Source organism: Hemiscyllium ocellatum, chromosome 1, assembly GCF_020745735.1.
Source record: "Hemiscyllium ocellatum isolate sHemOce1 chromosome 1, sHemOce1.pat.X.cur, whole genome shotgun sequence".
NCBI classification, from domain to species: Eukaryota; Metazoa; Chordata; class Chondrichthyes; order Orectolobiformes; family Hemiscylliidae; genus Hemiscyllium; species Hemiscyllium ocellatum.
Genome location: NC_083401.1, coordinates 19,726,977 through 19,746,459, shown reverse-complemented (window position 1 = coordinate 19,746,459; position 19,483 = coordinate 19,726,977). Strand labels below are relative to the sequence as shown.

Genomic DNA, 19,483 nt, shown 5'->3' with positions numbered 1-19,483 from the left:
GTGTGGCAGTTCCCATACCATTGTCATTCATGGAATGTGAGTGTTGTTGGCAAGACCAACATTTATTGCACATCTCTAATTGTCAATTAATTAAGGGACTTGCTGGGCCACTTCAGACAGCAGTTAAGAGAATGTGAGTCTTCAATCAAAATAGGCTAGATGAAGTTAAATGGCAGGTTTCCTTCCTTGAGGCACATTAATAAACCATATCAATTTTTGAGACATTATGCAGGAGGCAGGAGAGGTTATCATGGTCAACATGACTGGAACTAGCTACACATTCCAGATCACTCGTTATAATTTATTTGAAGATGTTGGGAAGTCTTCTACCAATATCCTTTAGCACAGTTTCAAAGCTGAATTAGAAGCATGTTAAATAAAAACATTCACTTCTATAGTCTCTTTCACCTGAACACAATAAACATCCTCAGATGCTTCATAGGAGCACTATCAAGAAATACTTTAGAAGCAGCCATGTGGAGGATATTAGGGCAATTGAACTCAATCAAAGATATTGGTTTAATGAGCGCATTAAAGAAGGAAGTGAAGAGGTGGTTTCGGAAAGTAATTTCAGAGTTTAGGGGTTAGGTAGCTGAAGGTATGGCTATTGATGGTTTAGCACTTAAAATCCGGAATGTAGCTAGGCCAGAATTTCAGTCTTGCCTTCATTTGTTCCAATGCAGGTTACTCCGCTGGAAGAAGTAAAATTTCATTTCATTGTTTTTCATATAGGACCTTGAGTATTATAATACAGCAGTGGAGCAAGACTCAGGTAAGAGTTTATTTAAATTTTATAATAGATATATAGCTGTAATATCAGTTATTGCCATTTTGCAATGCAATAAAATAGAGCTCATTGTCATGTGAATGTTTGTTTGTCTAGAGTGTCTAAACAGTGTAGTGCATTGTTTATCCCCCTAATTGGAAATGAATGAATGAAAATAGGGTAGAGCATTAATACGCAGAGGCTGTGTTCAGTGTGAAGTACTCCAGTTCCCATTAGACGCCAGTCTGCATAAGAAGCATGCTGAATCTCAAACGTGACTTGTTCCGTTCTTACCCCATGTGTGATTTCCCAATTGGTTTAGTTTCCAGACAGGATATCACAAATTATTAAACTCCCAGATGAGAAGAGGCAAACTGGCTCTTATTCTTTATTCTCCTGACCCCATAACTGGTTGTAGCAAGATTAATTTAGAAATAGTCTCTTGCCTATGGATACCTTTGTCCCAGATCCAAACATTTTCAAAGGAGCCAAATTAACCAGTTTTATTGTGTTAACAAAGAGTGAGTTTATTAATGACCAAATGTAAGATAAGCAGTTGGCTGTTCATTTATTAAGAAGCATTGGTTTAGATATTGTACGTTACCTAAATAGACATAAAATGTACAACTCATTTGAGGTGATTCACCAATGTCAGAGGATGAACGGATAATTAAGAGTGTCGATTTTAATAGTTTGTCATAGCGGTGTCCTGTTCTGAGTTGAACTATTAGGAAATGTTTTCCTTGGAAACACTTCTTGCTGATTCCAAATAGTCCTTGTCATGGTAGCAGTCAGGATAGCATGCAAACACATGAATAAAGGGCTTGGATGGCCACAGACTGGCTAAACATTTAGGGAAAAGAAGCTTTTTCTGCCAAAGAATATTTGATTGGTCACTCTATGCCTTGATGCTTTATGGTTGCAATCGATAATGCCCTGCACATGTACAAATCCAGCAATAGAGAATAATCCCACTGTCCTCTTGTGAGGTACCATGATTAGAAGTCAATATGCTCCCTGCTCTTGCAAACAAGACATCAATAAACTGACAATTGCCAAAGATGTACTGTCTCCAGAGAGCATCAGTTCACAGGTATACTTCCATCTGAAAACAGTCACATGACGAGAGTGACTATGTGAAGAGAACTGCACCTTGTCTCCAAGTACTTTTCAACATACTTCAGGGACCTGGTATTTTAAGCCTTTGAAACCAACGAATACTGAGCAAGTGCCCCAAGGATGCTGGCCTGCCTTCATATCCATCTCTGAGCTTGAGACCACTTTTTAATCATGATGAAACTAGTTAATTGGTTCTTACTAGACATTTATACAGCTAACCGAGTACACAAGACTCCATTCTACCAAATTAGGAATGTCAACATGAAATCCTGAAATTTCAAGGAATGGTTTCTTTATTTCAGAGAGAAAGAAAACCGTTTCTCTTCTGAAGTGGCGTTATACCATGCCTATCAATCCTTATATGTACTTCAATGCTGTTTAGTATAATTTAAAGATCCTATTTCCTACACTTATGCCGTGCTTAGTTGTGGCTGTGTTTTAGGTGACGTATACCTCTGAACTGATGCTCTCTGGCGACCGTCCAGCTTTGGCAATTGTCAGTTTATTGATGTTTTGTTTGCAAGAGTAGGGAGCATATCGACTTTGCAATCATGGTACCTCACAAGAGGATAGTGGGATTAATCTCTATTGCTGGATTTGTACATGTGCAGGGCATTATTGATTGGTCACTCTGTGCCTTGATGCTTTATGGTTGCAATCAGGAACATTCTTTGGCAGAAAAAAGCTTCTTTTCCCTAAATGTTTAGCCAGTCTGTGGCCATCCAAGCCCTTTATTCATGTGTTTGCATGCTATCCTGACTGCTGCCATGACCAGGACTATTTGGAATCAGCAATAAACATTGGCTTGCCAAAGAAGCTCACATTCCATGAGCAAATTAAAAGTAAAAAATTCTTTATCCTTGAGTAATCAAAGTTTGCTGTTTTCATGGCATCAACAAAACGTCCTCGATGATTTCTGTTGGATAAAAGATATCCCTGGAAGAAATGACTGACTGTGACCTGAAAAGGAGATGCAGATGCCATTTTGACCTAAGCCATCTCCTCTGAGCAAACAGACCAGGAGGATGAAGAAGATGCAGGGCAGAATGGTACTCTTGATGTGCAGCAAGGTCCCTGAAACACTCATCAGGGGGATGACATGGGAGCTGGGACCAGGCTGATCCAGGCAGATTACTAATCAAGCAGGACTGTGTAAGCATATTCTGAATATGAGGCATTCATAATGCACATGACTGAATGTTTATACCCTTACTCAAAATGAATGAAACAGTATCACAATGTAAGCATTTCCAGACCAGTGCAATGCTTATCCATTTCTTCTTTTTGCCATACTGTTAGCAAAGGATGGAAGCATACAAGTCTAGCTTTAGGCAATGGGGAGATGATGGTAATGTCTTCAGGTAAGAAATCCAGAGATCCAGACTCTTTTTTTTTTTGGGAACTTGGGTTCATTGGCAGCTTGAATTTCAATTCAATAAAATCTGGAATGCTTGTCTAATGACCACATAAACATATAAAATCAAAAAAATCACAGATGCTGGGAATCATAGGATCCCTACACTGGAAAGAAGCCATTCAGCCCATCAAGCCTGCACCAACCCTATGAAGAGCATCCCACCCAGACTAATCCCTGTAATCTCTCATCTAGCATGGCTAATCCGCCTACACTGAGGGATATCGATCAGGTTAGTAGCAAAGCTCTTTTCCCTAGGGAAAGGTGGTCAAAACTAGACAGCATGTTTTTAAGATGTAAGGAGAAAGATTCAAAGAAGAGCTAAGGGCAACATTTTCACACAAAGGATGGTTTGTATGTAGAATGAACTGCCGGAGGAGTTGTAATTCATAGAATTCCGACACTTTGTGGGCAGGCCATTCCACCCATCAACCCTCTGAAAATGTTCCACACAGATCCACCCCCTGCCCTATCTCTGCAATTTTACATGGCAAACCCACCTAACTTGCACATCCCTGGATACCAAGGGCAATTTGACATGGTCAATCCACCTGATCTGCACATGTTTGATCTGAGAGGAAACCAGAGCACCTGGAGGAAGCCACACGCATTGGGAGAATGAGCAAACTCCACGCAGACATTCACCTGAGGGTGGAATCGAGCCTGGGTCCCTGGCGTTGTGAGGCAGCAATGCTAACTATTGAGCTGCCATGCCACTCGAATACTAGTTACAACATTTAAAAGACATTTGGATAGGAATATGAATACAAAGGTTTCAGAGGATATTGGCCTATTGCAGGCAGGGATGACTAGTTTCGTTTTGGAAATTTGGTTGGCATGGAAGAGTTGGACCGAAGGGCTTGTTTCCATGCTGTATAAACTCTATGCCTGGACACTATGGACAATTTAGCACCAACCCTGCAAATCTTGGATTGTGGAAGGAAACCAGAGCATCTCATGGAACCCTGCGTAGACATAGAGAGAACGTGCTAGAATCAAACCCGGGTCCCTGGTGCTTTGAGGCAGCAGGGCTAACCATCAGGCCTCCATACCATCCTGAATTAAAAAAACAAAATTGTGCAGAAATGTTGCAGGTCTGGCCGTGTTTGGGGAGAATGAAATAGAGTTAATCTTTCAAGGGCAATGACACTTCCTCAGATCTAAAGAACATTACAGAAAAAATCTGCTTTCTGGCAGATCTGAAATTTAGCCAAAACATGACTCCAGACACAAAGTATTCTGAAATGGCTGAGAAAGCCAATTAGTTCAAGGTCAACTAGAGATCGACAGAATCTGCCTGAGGTGCCCACATCTTATACAAGAATAAAAGAACACAAAATCAAATAATACTGTGCATTAATAAATCGAAGCATTCAAGTGAATTACTTCGTGCCATCAATTAGCAATGTCATGGTCTTCAATGACAGACACTTCTATTCTCTCTTTGTAGTGTCTGATAAGGTGGAGGAAGCCTGTTTGAATGTAGCTGGGATACCCACAGCGATCATCAAGAGACTGCAGCACTGATATCAATATAGATGCATCTATGTTAGAGGGTGGCACAGTGGTTAGCACTGCTGCCTCACAGCACCAGAGACCTGGGTTCAATTCCCACCTCCGGCAACTGTGTGGAGTTTGCACGTTCTCCCCATGTCTGTGTGGGTTTCCTCCAGGTGCTCTGGTTTCCTCCCACAGTCCAAAAGAAAAGTGCAGATTAGGTGAATTGGCCATGCTAAATTGCCCGTAGTGTTAGGTGTAGGGAAATGGGTCTGGGTGAGTTGCTCTTCGGAGGGTTGGTGTGGGCTTGTTGGGCCGAAGGGCCTGTTTCCACACTTAACAATCTAATCTCTGGTTACACCTTTCATCGATAGATAGTTGTTGCAATTTTAAAAAAAAGAGGATGTTACTGTTGAGATGGTTACTCAATCATAGCAGCTAGGATGCTGCAGATGATGATAATGTCCCATAATCATTGTCTGTGACTGCCTCAGACTCTTAATGCCCTGTCTAGGAAGTGAAGAGATGCTAATGCCACCAGGGACGTGAGTTAAAATCCCATGATGGGAGCAGGTGGAATTTAAATTCAGTTTTCAAACTTAGTCAATGATGAATTAATCTGGAATATAAAGCTAGTCCAAAAGTGACCTCAAAGCTGTCGCTAGTTGTCATGAAAACCCGTCTCCAATTCAGGAATCAAATCTGCCATCCATACCTGATCTGTTATATATGTGACTCCACACCCATTGCAGGGGAGAGGCAACAAATGCAGGCCAATCCATTAATAAATATAAATAAAATTCACAATTCATCCACCGAGGGAAAGAAAAAGCATCTTCAAGCCCTGGATTGTTTGCTGCCCTGTTGAGTCAATTTATCATGTGCTGATCCCTTGCTTGCTTGTGCACTTCTTGCGTTTTGTTCATTTATGTGCTTAGGGCATCAGTGGTTCAGCCAGTATTTGTTGCCCATGCTTAGTTGCTAGGGAGAAGTTGCAATGAACTACTTTGTTGAACCACAGCAGTCCCTGAAGTGTAGAGACACCTACAGTACTCTGTAGAAGGGAGTGCAAGATTTTGACCCAGCAACAATGAAGGAATCACCATCTAATTCCAAGTCAGGGTGGCATTTGGCTTGGAAGGGAACATGCCGCTGTTCCCATGAATCTGTTGCCCTCGTCCTTCTAAGTGATTAGGGTGCTGTATGGGTACGTTATTACAACCCATCTAGGTATTGTATACAGAGCTGCCATTGTGGATGTGGGAGTGCATGTAGAATGTAGTGGATGGGATGCTAATTAAGCAGGCCATTTTGGTCTGGGGTGTCAAGCTTTCTGGGTGTTGTTGGAGCAGCTCTCATTCAGACAGCAGAGAGTATTCCATCACATTCCTGATTTGTGCCTTGGTTGTCAGACTTTGGGAGACAGGAAGTGAGTTACTCATTCCAGAATCATTACAGTACTTGTTTGAGGTGTTGAAGCTCAAATGATTTGTCACCATGTCACATTTCAACTAATCCCACATCCTTGGAATGGTCTAGTGATTAAGGAGCAAGAAAGCCACCACTATCCCTTGCCATACCTCAGTATTTTCAGGAAAGAACATTGGAAAAATAAAATTTATAACTGGCTGTGAAAGATTGTAAATTATGGCTATCATAGCTTATCTATCTTGACAATAATTCCCCCATCACCTCTTACTCTGCATATGAGTGGCTGATCAGAAGTTATTTTGGAAAACCTTTTTTTTGTTTCCTTTCACACACAAGGTCAGTTTCCAACATCACCACGGTCTAAGGACTACACTGTAAGGGACCATCATTATATTCAACTACAAGCTGACCACCCATCATCAAGGTACGTAAAATGAGTAAGTCAGTGAATAGATACCTATTTGTGGGCAGAAGCTATAAAGATTTGAATACATGTATGAATAGATTCAAGAACCGCTTCTTCCCCATTATTATCAGACTTTCGAATGGACCTCTGAAATGCTCCAGCTCTCTCTCGCTCCAGCTCTCTCTCGCTCCAGCTCTCTCTCGCTCCAGCTCTCTCTCGCTCCAGCTCTCTCTCGCTCCAGCTCTCTCTCGCTCCAGCTCTCTCTCGCTCCAGCTCTCTCTCGCTCCAGCTCTCTCTCGCTCTCTCCCCAGCTCTAACACTGTATTCTGAATCTATTCTTCTACCCGAGGCATTTTGTATGGTGCGAACTGCCTGCAGACCATGCAAAACAACACTTTTCACTGTATCTCGGTGCACGTGACAACAATATATCAAATCAAAAACTGTGCACCTATATTTGCTGATGACTACCAAGTTCAATGGAATTGTGAAACATTGAGAACAGAAAGTTCCAAAGTGATGTTGATAGATTGATCACTTGGTAGCATAGAACGTGATATATTACTGAGAAAAAAGATATGATGTTGAACGTTTTCATCTCTCACACATCAGCTCAGATACAAGAATGCCAACTTTCAAAGGGAACAACATGAGGAAAAGGTTCGCAATTCAATTGATTGGTTGGTATATTGCAATGGAGAATGCACCAGGGCACTATTGTCCCTCATGTTTTTGTTTAAGTCAAAAAAAGTACAAGGCCTGGATGTGTTCCCTTTTTCCTGCTGACACCAAGACTGGCAAATACAAGTGAGCCACTTTGCAAGAAACATAGATCATCTTGAATTGTTTGATTGTATATGTTGGAGAAATTTGCCCAATAGATTAGAGATCATAAAACACAGCTCGAAGTGAAATTGACAAATCGTTTATTGGAAGTGATATCACTGGAGGAGAAAACAGACTAGCTGACACAGAACTAACAGTTTGCACAGAGAATTTGATTTCTCCTCCCAGAGCTGAGGATGAGACCAGTTTTATAGTAATGCTGTGCAATAACACTGATTAAGAAATGAGAAAATACAATGTTTCTGAAAAAGGAGTAATTTAGTTGCAAGGGTGCTAATTGGAAAACAGTTTGAGACGAATGTCCTGTTCCTTCACAATGCAACATCCTGACCGTATCACGGTTCCATTCATCTTCCCAGGTAGGTGTTAAAATCTTTCCTGGAGTGGTGAGGTGCTTCCATTGTCCTGTGGTGCCTATCTGTCCCTCCTACTCTTTGTGTGGCTTTGCTGCTGTTTGGTTGTGAAACTGCCCTTCGGGCTTTGAGCCTCTGTCATGTCCATGGAAGCTTGAAAGCGTATTCCATTGTCTGTGTATCATCTGATCCATTTCGTGAGCTGCTCGGGAATGCTGGGAGTCCTGGTACAATTTGGCCAATTTGCTTTTGTGGGCCTGTCGTGGGTTAGCAAATCTTTTCCCACAGTATAATTCTTCACAAACTTGAGATTCTGATTGATTGAGTCCAAAAGATAATGAAAAGGAATTGAGGAATATTGACTTGAATCTCAAGAGCTGAAGAGAGAAGTGCATGTAGCTAGACAAGGTAATGGTGTTGTTCAATAGCAAGATCTTGAAATGAAAGTTAGGAATGCGTTCTGTTCTCTAGATTAAAGGGTTTGCTAGTGCAACAGGGTGGAAATGAGTGGCCAGGTCATTCGATGTAGATAAGGCCACAGGCTTTGGTCTCCCATATGTTGTTGGTGGACCTTGTCTGATAGCAGGATCTTGAACGAGGAAAGGAACCAGTGTAATTCCAAGGCAATAATTTGTTTCAGGAGTTTAACAGGAAAAAACTGGAATGAATCAAAAATTGTAATGTGTGGCAGCTCCAGACCTTGACTGTATTGACCTGAAAGCTGTCTTTGTATTGTCATCCGGCCCATCTAGCAATCATGGAAGAATCTGAATTTCTTGCAAGTAAATATAAGAGATGACTGAAGCCTTTTATTTTGATTCATCAGCTTTGATGTTAAAAGTGTCAGGCACCAAATTCAGTGCAGTCCCACGATCTTTTGATTCCAAATCTGCATATTTTTAAAAAGTATATTATTGGAAACCAAAGGAAATTTTTTTGAATATTACAACAAATGCAAAATAAAACAAAGAAACCCACTAATTACATATTTAACAACTAATTAATAAATTAGTAATAATACAGTTCAACGAAACAAAGTAATAGCCCTCAATCATTGAGAGCATAAATCTATGCATATTCATGTGTTCGTAGTTCTTCCTGTCTGGATGCCAGACTATTAAACAGAATCGTCATGCCTATATAAAGGCTAATATTAGTATGTCAGACAAATCTATACCCAGATAGCTAAAAACGGGCTACTGTTTCTTTTAAAAATTCTCAGTTTTATGGTGCACCATCCTTGTAAGAAAGTCCAAAGGGATGTGTTCCATGACTAGCTTGTACCAGTCCGACAGCCCTAGGGGATTTTCAGATACCCACCCCAACAGAATGTTCTTTAAATTTCGAAAGGCAGCCTGGAAGCTAAGTGAACCATGTGGAGAATTTTCAATTGCAAGGCACGGGTCCTGTTGCAAATCGAGAAATACAAAACTTCTTGAATTTTCCCAGATATCATCCCATGCTTGTGGAGCATTCCTTTTCCTGGCAAGATACGTTACATACTTGCCCAGCTTATCTCCACGCTCAAACAGCCTTTGTTTTGAAATTGTAAGCTCCTTCTTAGCTGTCTGTGTGAATGTGGAATTTGGTATAGACCAAAGCACTGTGATCCTCTGCAGTTTGGCCAATGAGGGCCTATCAAAGTATGCCTTTTCAGTTGCCTTCAGAAGTGTTTCGAGCAAGCGTTGCTGCTCACCCTTCTGCCTTTTCTTACTGGCCGAATAGGAAATAACTAACCCCCAAGCATAGGCTTTAACAGTTTCCCTCAGAATGGATGGATTACTGGCTGAGCCTGAATTAAGATCTTAAAAAAAAACCCTGAATTCAGTAGAAAAGAGTTCAGTAAACTTCCTATTCTTGAGGATGAAGGGATCAAATCTGTAAAACTTTGTATCCTTTTGCCCACTTGAGGCTGCTACACACAGTGCCTTTATTGGCTGTATATTCTTCAAAGCTAAATAATCAAGCTTTCACAAGGCCAATACTGAGGCCTGTTGCCTAGCCCTTCATTTTTATTGACAATTCTCATTGCTCTGCCTCTCAGCTGATTAAATTTAAAATAAAAACAAACCAGTGTTGACGCAGATTATTTTTGAGCAAAAATCTCCTTTCTCAGCTGATACTGTCATACCTACTGAGTGTTTGCCAAATTTTCTTTTTTATTTAAATTTAAAATCTTTTTCCCAGCTATCAATCACTCCAAGAGTTCTGCACTTGATGCCCATTCGTCACCATTGCTGTGGACATACTCTGAATCTTTATTCTGCTCCACCTTCACTCTCCACATGCCAGAACATTCATCATTTTGGTTCCATTTTTTTTGTAAGCTATCCAAAAATCAACCTTCCATTAATTTGAAGCACCTCTCCCCTTCCTCAAAAACCAGTTGAAGCTTATTGTTTTGGCTATGCCCGCAGCCTCATCTGGTACAAAGACATATGAGCAGAGCTGGCCCCGTGTACTAGGGGTCACGATTTGAGGATATGTGGCAGGCTTTTAGATTTCTCCACTCAGAGCATGGTGAACATGTAGAAGTCTCTATGACAGAAGACAGTGTTGGTCAAGTCACAGTATAATTAAGAAACAGAGTATGGGGAGAAAGTGGGAGTATGGCATTGATCATTTTGAATAGTATAGTGGTTGAAATGTCCAACTGTCCTACACCTGCTCCAAGTTTCTGTGTAAATGTCTGTAGCACATGCGACATTCCTAAATAACTCCCACAGATTAGTCGAGCATGATTTCCCTTTCACAATGCCAAACCAACTCGGCTTGATTATTTGAATTTATCCGAGTGGCATGTACAATCATAGAATCTTTACAGTGTGGAAACAGGCCCTTTGGCCCAACAAGTCCACACAGACCCTCCAAAGAATATCCCACCCCAACCCATTCCTTTAGGTATCCTTTCCTTTTTAGACAAATAAGCTCATCATAAATGAAGTTTTGCAAGATACAGTAGTAAAATTCACAAAGTATTTGTATCAGTGTCTTGATATTCTAACAATATTCTTTGAATGCTTATCACATTCTTCCCCTGCCATCCCATATTTATCCAATTTCTTTCATCCCTGTCTATCATTTCCAGCCTATCCTCCATCCCACCCTCATTTCTAGGACATCTCCATTCCTTCCAGGAGCACCCAGACTCTTTCCCACGCTATCTCAAATCCTCACATACATACATTCACCACCATCTCCCCAAGCGTCTAAAAAGGAAAGGATACCTAAACACCTTAAAACTGTTGTCCTGCCCTCTCCAGTCTCATGCTGAACCACCTTTTCTATCATCAAGATGCCAGTAATCAAGGACAGAGATGAGTAAGAGCTAGGATCCAATGCACAGTCAGCAAGGCTAGAAACGCAACAGCTGAGGGCCAGCGAATAAGGCCCTGGTCAGCAAAGACCAGGAACATAGGAACAAAGGAAAAGGAGTAGACCATGCACCCAGTCAACTCTGCCCTGTCATTTACTATGATCATAACTGATCTAACATTTCAATGCCTTTTATCCATAGTATCTCCATAACCTTTTACACCACTGGTAATCCATAACCTATTACCCTTTCTTTTAAATACACTCAAAGAGATTAAGTTTCCACAGCCCTTTGGGACAGGCAATTCCAAAGATGCACCACCTTCTAATTTTAAAACAAAAGTATCAATCCTAAATGAGATCTTTTAAGAATTGCCCCCAGTTTTAGACTTCCCAATCAGGGAAACATTTGACCTCCATTGACCCTCTCTATCCTTTTAAATATTTTCTAGTTTTCAATATCACTTCTCATTCTTCAAAACCCTGGAGAATACAGTCCTGATTTATCCAGCCTCTCTTCATAGGACATTCTCTCAAGCTGGAAACAAGTCTGGGAAACCTTTGTTGCCTGTCCCCTATTGCAATAATACTATCATTCCTGAGATGAGACCAGAATAGCAGACTACTCAAGGTGTGTTCTAACCAAGCTCCTGTACAATAGAAGAAAGAGTTCACTGCTCAAGTACACAAATGCACTTGCAATATAACAACATTCTATTAACCTTCTTTTTGTGGTATAGTGGGCGTTCATTCAGGACCCAGGTTCAAATCTCACCTGCTCCAAAGGTGTGTCGTAAGACATCTGAACAGGTTAATCAAAAGTATCTATAAAACACCCATGAACCTTTCGAATAGCTTGCTGTACTTGCATGTTAGCCTACAATGAATTATTAACAAAGATAACCAAGTCCCTTTGCAGATCTACATTTTAAGATTTTGATAGTTTGGAAAAAGAACCTGGGAAACCTGTTCTTCCTGCCTGTGGATAACCTCAGATTTTTCCACGCTCTAATAATATAGTAAGCAATGTGCGTATGCCAGGCTGTATCCACTAAATCAAACCACCGAGCAATCAAAGAACAATCGGACAGAAACTGTAGATATCTTCTAATCAACGTCTTCATAGATCTTACTACACACTCCTGGAGCTGTTGGGATTTGAACCCTGAGCCTCCTGGCTCAGAGATAGAGGCACCACCGCTGTGCGACAAGACCCCTAACCAGACAGAAGCTTGATTATGGTTATGGATATGCTGCATAGCAGACACAATAATAAAATCAGTAAGTTTCAACCTTAGCATGGTTGACTCCATTCTAATCCTTCAACAGTGAATTAACTGTACCATGTTTTTGATTGTAGAAGACAAACAGGAGATCAGGTAAAAAAAAAACAAGTCATCCCATATTTTCAGAATAATTCCTGTCTTCCTGTAAGGTCCAATATAATACAATGTCCAGTGTGATTTTTGTTTTTGAAGAACATGAGTTGTGTTTTCAATCTACCTCTCTTACTCTAGCTCAATTCTCTCTGGTATCATTCCTGATGAAGGGCTTTTGCCCGAAACATCAATTTTCCTGCCCTTTGGATGCAGCCTGACCTGTGCTTTTACAGCACCATTCTAATCTAGACTTTCTGTGGAAGCCATTTCAGCCATTCCACCTGAATGATAACCAGGGAACACAGTAAAACCATTGTAAAAACAATCTGACTTTCATACTGTTGAAATGTTTTCAGGTCAGTACTATAAAGCCTCAGTGATCCATTCTTCAGATTTGCTTGGACAGTGTTGCATCTACAATTCATGAAAACTAAATTTTGGCACATTTTGTATGTATTTTAATGTTGCAGCCTACTCCAGGAAACACAAACCAGTTTATCGAGCAAAAATAAGGGTATCATAATATTATTCACAGTAGTTTCCATTATTTTGACCATTTGCTGCTGTCTGTTGGTCTCAGTAAAACTACTGCATGGGTTGCTGTATACTGAGCTCCATTTACAGGTACTGGTGATGGGAAAGCAACGTTTTCAGGCTGTTATTGAAGCTCCTATTTCATTTCTGATACCGCCCCTGGACTCCGCAAAAGCTTTCCGCAGTAGCAGTGGTGCTACCTGTGTCTGTCGCCACAGCTGCAGTGTCATCGTGGGTTTTTTTTATTGCTTTGAGGGGAGGAGGCGCAACAGATAATTTCATGCATTTCCCTGAGGAATATTGCATGTTCCTGAGGCTGTCCATTTATGAGCACATCTCCTCTGGAAGTTGTAGACAGTGCTGAACATACCTCTTCCTTTCTCGTGAGCATGGTCCCTGTAGATTGTGATTTACACGTGATTGAATTATGTCTCATCATGAAATGTAACCTGAACCTAAACTGTTCCACAGGCTGCAAGTAGCTATCATGGTCTGAAAGATTCTGCTCCAGAAACATGACAATTGCATAAACAGTGCGTAATGGGACAAGCACGTGACCAATGCTTCATTTGCTTCCCAATGGACCAGAAGTGACCTCCTGTCAGAAGTGTGTAACTGAGAGTTGCTGGGGGTGGCTGGAGGTTTAGTGGGAGGGATGAGTGATTATATCCACACAACATATAAACTGCTCGCAAGGAAAGAGTGAACACTCTCCATAGTAATTTTCTTGGTGATATTGCCACCAATTAGTGCTCATTCTCCAAGCTTCGCATAAACCAAATCATCCGCTGACATTTCCGCCACCACCAGGGATATATTTCCCTCCCCATCCCTTTCCGCCTTCCACAAAGACCGTTCCCTCTGTGACTACCTGGTCAGGTCCACCCCCCCCCCCCCCCCAACAACCCACCCCCAAATTCTGGCACTTTCCCTTGCCACCGCAGGAACTGTAAAACCTGCACCCATACCTCCTCCCTCACCTCTATCCAAGGCCCTAAAGGAGCCTTCCACATCCATCAAAGTTTTACCTGCACATTCACTAATATCATTTATTGTATCCGTTGCTCCCAATGCAGTCTCCTCTACATTGGGGAGACTGGGCGCCTCCTAGCAGAGCTCTTTAGGGAACATCTCCGGGACACCCGCACCAATCAACCACACTGCCCCGTGGCCCAACATTTCAACTCCCTCTCCCACTCTGCCGAGGACATGGAGGTCCTGGGCCTCCTTCACCGCCACTCCCTCACCACTAGAAGCCTGGAGGAAAAACGCCTCATCTTCCGCCTCGGAACACTTCAACCCCAGTGTATAAATGTGGACTTCAACAGTTTCCTCATTTCCCCTTCCCCCACCTCACCCTAGTTCCAAACTTCCAGCTCAGCACTGTCCCCATGACTTGTCCGGACTTGTCCAACCTGCCTAGCTCCTTTTCCAACTATCCACTCCATTCTCTCCTCCCTGACCTATCACCTTCATCCCCTCCCCCACTCACCCATTGTAATCTATGCTACTTTCTCCCAGCCCTGCCCTCCTCTAGCTCATCTCTCTACGCTTCAGGCTCACTGCCTTTGTTCCTGATGAAGCGCTTTTGACCGAAACGTCGATTTCACTGCACTTTGGATGCTGCCTGAACTGCTGTGCTCTTCTAGCACCACTGATCCAGAATCTGGTTTCCAGCATCTGCAGTCATTGTTTTTACCTCATTCTCCCAGACATGAGGTAAAAACAACTGCTAACTTTATCTGATTCACAAAGTTATGTCTTGGGATGATTAAGGATCTCCTGCAAAGTGCGAGAGTGAATGCTGAAAGGTCATATTTCATACTTAGCTTTTAAACAGGCATGAATAAGAAAACAAACCTTGTACAACAATTTAAAAAGTAATCACAGCTTGTATCAGCGGACCTTCAGTTATCCCCTGTTTTTGCCGTTAATTTCCTTTAAACTAACTTATCAGGCAGTCTAGTTTGAACAACTACAGGATAAAGAGCATGTTAAGTCTTGACTAAGTGCTATCATTTCAGATAAAGGTGAAAATATTTTACAAGAACGGCGGGCGGCACGGTGGCACAGTGGTTAGCACTGCTGCCTCACAGCACCTGTAGACCCGGGTTCAATTCCCGACTCAGGCGACTGACTGTGTGGAGTTTGCACGTTCTCCCCGTGTCTGCGTGGGTTTCCTCCGGGTGCTCCGGTTTCCTCCCACAGTCACAAAGATGTGCGGGTCAGGTGAATTGGCCAGGCTAAATTGCCCGTAGTGTTAGGTAAGGGGTAAATGTAGGGGTATGGGTGGGTTGCGCTTCGGCGGGTCGGTGTGGACTTGTTGGGCCGAAGGGCCTGTTTCCACACTGTAAGTCTAAAAAAAAAGAACGACTATTGATGATCTTTTTTTTCTCACACTTGGAGGAAAATGTTGTGTTTGATTTAATTGTTAAAACGAACCATCATAGATTTTAATAGTAAAACATCTGAGAAAAATATACAATAGAATTGAAACTCCTAGATTCTTTGGGGCTCGAGGAACTCCTTGCCAAGTATCTCTTTTCTCCCAACACTTCCAGAACCCAACACTCGACTCTTAATGACACAGGAACAACTCAGTGAATTGTGCCGTACCTATTATTGCAGCTGTAATCAACATCTTCAACAAAGCCTGAGCATCGAGTCGAGAATTTTCAGATCAATATGGGGCTGTAACACTGAACAAGTAGCTGGAGGGAGTTGCATGGGATGCATTGAGCTGGAATTCAGTACTCAACAGGAAAGAGACGCATCAGAGTCTTTTACCAACTAATCAAATCGGTTCCATCAGGTTACTGAGTTAGTGCCAATAGATATGGTTTCTCTTTTTTTTCAATTGACCAAAATATTTGCAAGAATATTAAGCTGAGGTAAATAGGAATACAAACAACATTGTTCTGTGAACCTATTTATTTTCAGATAGATTTCTTAGAAGATAGCATCTAACTGTGTATCAACTAACTACAGAACAAGGTTAAAAACAATGACTGCAGGTGCTGGAAACCAGATTCTGGATCAGTGGTGCTGGAAGAGCACAGCAGTTCAGGCAGCATCCAAAGTGCAGCGAAATCGACGTTTCGGGCAAAAGCCCTTCATCAGGGATAAAGGCAGAGAGCCTGAAGCGTGGAGAGGATAAGCTAGAGGAGGGTGGCGATGGGGAGAAAGTAGCATAGAGTACAATGGGTGAGTGGGGGAGGGGATGAAGGTGATAGGTCAGGGAGGAGAGGGTGGAGTGGATAGGTGGAAAAGGAGATAGACAGATCGGACAAGTCATGGGGGCAGTGCTGAGCTGGACGTTTGGAACTAGGGTGAGGTGGGGGAAGGGGAAATGAGGAAACTGTTGAAGTCCACATTGATACCCTGGGGTTGAAGTGTTCCGAGGCGGAAGATGTTTTTCCTCCAGGCGTCTGGTGGTGAGGAAGTAGCGGTGAAGGAGGCCCAGGATCTCCATATTCTCAGCAGAGTGGGAGAGGGAGTTGAAATGTTGGGCCACGGGGCAGTGTGGTTGATTGGTGCGGGTGTCCCGGAGATGTTCCCTAAAGCACTCTGCTAGGAGGCGCCCAGTCTCCCCAATGTAGAGGAGACCGCATCGGGAGCAACGGATACAATAAATGATATTTAGTGGATGTGCAGATAAAACTTTGGATGTGGAATGCTCCTTTAGGGCGTTGGATAGAGGTGAGGGAGGAGGTACGGGCACAGGTTTTACAGTTCCTGCAGTGGCAGGGGAAAGTGCCAGGATGGGAGGGTGGGTTGTTGGGGGGGCGTGGACCTGACCAGGTAGTCACGGAGGGAACGGTCTTTGCGGAAGGCGGAAAGGGGTGGGGAGGGAAATATATCCCTGGTGATGGACTCTTTTTGGAGGTGGCGGAAATGTCAGCAGATGATTTGGTTTATGCGAAGGTTTGTAGGGTGGACGGTGAGCACTAGGGGCGTCCTGTCCTTGTTATGATTGGGGGGGTTTGTGTCTGAGGGTGGAGGTGCGGGATGTGGATGAGATGCGTTGGAGGGCATCTTTAACCACGTGGGAAGGGAAATTGCGGCGCTCAACTCTGCCTCCTTGACTCTCCTTAATTGTTGGGAATCCAATTGAGGCACAGAGATATTCTCAGTCTGTTTATTTTCAGCTGTTCTAAACAAGCCTGCACAGGTGTTACATTTCGCATCCTCAAATTGGTCCACAGGCTGCGATTGGGAAACACAGTAGTCTGTAGTCAGGGTCTGGCTTCGCATCAACTATCTTCCAAGAAATCTATCCAAAAAGAAATAGAACGCAGAACAATGTTGTTTTTATTTCAGCTTAGTAATCTTGCAAAGATTTTGGTCAATTGAAAAAGAGAAACTATATCTTTTGACACAAATGCAGTAACCTAATGGAACCGATTTGATTAGTTGGCAAAGGAACCAGAGGAAAGGTGAATTTCTTTTCACCAAGCCAAAACAAATACATTCCTTTCATTCGCTGCGCTACCCGAAACTGAGGCAAGGAACATGGATCTGTGGTTTTTCGCATTTACTTGTTTGACTAGTTGAATGTTTTCAGGTTTTATTTCTATGTTCAGTCCAATAAAGGCACCTGGATATGCACAAAAAAGTCAACTTAGCCCAGAGATCCGCATCTTGATGGAGGAGAAGGAACAGGCGCTGTTGGCCTTTCAGGAAACTGTTCAGGTAAGAATATAGAAACAAAAGTTGGCAACTCAGTGCCTTGACCTATTCCATCATTTAATGCGATCATGGTTGTTAGATTAGATTCCCTACAGTGTGGAAACAGGCCATTTTGGTCCACGCTGACCCTCCGAAGAGTAATCCACCCAGACCAATTGTCCTACATTTACCCCTGACTAAAGCACCTAACACTTCAGCAATTTAGCATGGCCAGTTCACCTGACCTGCACAACTTTGGACTGTGGGAAGAAACCAGAGCACCTGGAGGAAACCCACATGTGAGAAACAAAACTCACATATTAATAAATTTCAGTCTGAGTCAAATTCTGAAGCAGCGAATCTTATTGATATGTACTTGCAAGAACGGGTACCTAACGAGTAAGCACCCCGATCTGAGGGTTGCGTTCTGATTTATGCTGTTCAGCTGCATCTCTTGGTCCTCCCCTTGACCCCATAGGCTACATGCTACAGCAAAAGTAACCAATCACAAGCTCTATTTCACTCCACTTTGTCTGGCTTCTCTCCGCCTCTGTTTACTTCTCCCATTACTCTAAGCCTGTCGCCCCTTACTCTTATTTATTTCATTCCTCATATGTGACTATCCTGACATAGTTTGCTGTCTTCGTGCAATCATCCTGCCAAACTACATTCCATCCGTTGGCCATATCCCTCCTGAGACTGGCACACTATTCTCCTGTTACTGGTACATCCTGCTACATGGTCACTCTGCCCTAGATAATTCTACCTATCTTCACATCTCACTGTTTAGTATTGGCATGTGCAGCCTAATTTTATAATGTAAACTTTTGCAAAAGCAACACCTTTTTCTGCACAATTTTAACCTTATACCTTACACATGCAAACATGGGGAGAATATGCAAACACCACATAGATAGTGGCCTGAGGGTAGAATCTAACCCGGGTCCTTGGCGCTGTGAGGCAGCAGCAATAACCACTGAGCCACGGAATGATAGAGTCATAACCAGCATTTCAAGATGGCAGCAAAGTACGGCGCCCCAGTTGGAGCTTATCTGCTCACCAGTTCCTTTTTCCTTTTTTTTTTCTCCTCTTTGCCGTCACACCGCCCCCTCCCCTAACATAATGTTTGACTGCCCTGCCCTACTGGGAGAGTGTAGTCGAGCGAGACATCTCGTGGCCAAAGCCCATCCAGGAGCGTGCGTGTGGTTGAGCGAGCAGGATGATTCACAGGCTGATTCCCAGAGCAGAGGCAGAGCGAGCACAGGTCGTGTCCCACAGCAGAGTGAGCAGGCTGATTCCTGGAGCAGCAGAGCACGGCCGAGTCCTGGAGCGAATCCTGCACGGAGGCTGGCATGTGGAGGCAGTGTGGCCTCATGTTCTGGGGCAGGCGGGCACTGACTTGTGTTGGAGATGGACTGGAACTAAAGTACTTATGGTCACTTTTATCATTCTGGACTTTTAAACTCTGTTCCCATGCTAACCTATATTTCTACACTGTAACAACACTTCAAGTATCTGTACCTAAGATGGCACTGAGAGACGACATTACAAACCTTTCTCTGCACTCATTCAAGTGTATATGACAATAAAGGCGGTTGTATTGTACAGCATAGAAGAATTCAGTACATTGAGTCCATTCCAGCTCTCTTTAGAGCAATTCAGTCAGTTTTTATTTCCCTATTCATGTGACCTACAAGTTCATTTAGACCATAACTACAAAACATGGGAACAGATAAAGGCCGTTCACCTCATTGA

General features: G+C 42.7%; 1 protein-coding gene across 1 annotated transcript in view; it reads left to right on the top strand.

The window, feature by feature from the left end:
• The window catches only part of LOC132820864 (sperm flagellar protein 1-like), a 77,333-nt gene that overhangs the window by 50,191 nt on the left and 7,659 nt on the right, over window positions 1-19,483 (top strand). Inside the window, exons 4-5 of the mRNA XM_060833219.1 lie at window positions 733-772; window positions 17,625-17,752. Of these exons, the coding sequence (XP_060689202.1) occupies window positions 733-772; window positions 17,625-17,752 (168 nt within the window). The remainder of the gene's footprint in view (window positions 1-732; window positions 773-17,624; window positions 17,753-19,483) is intronic.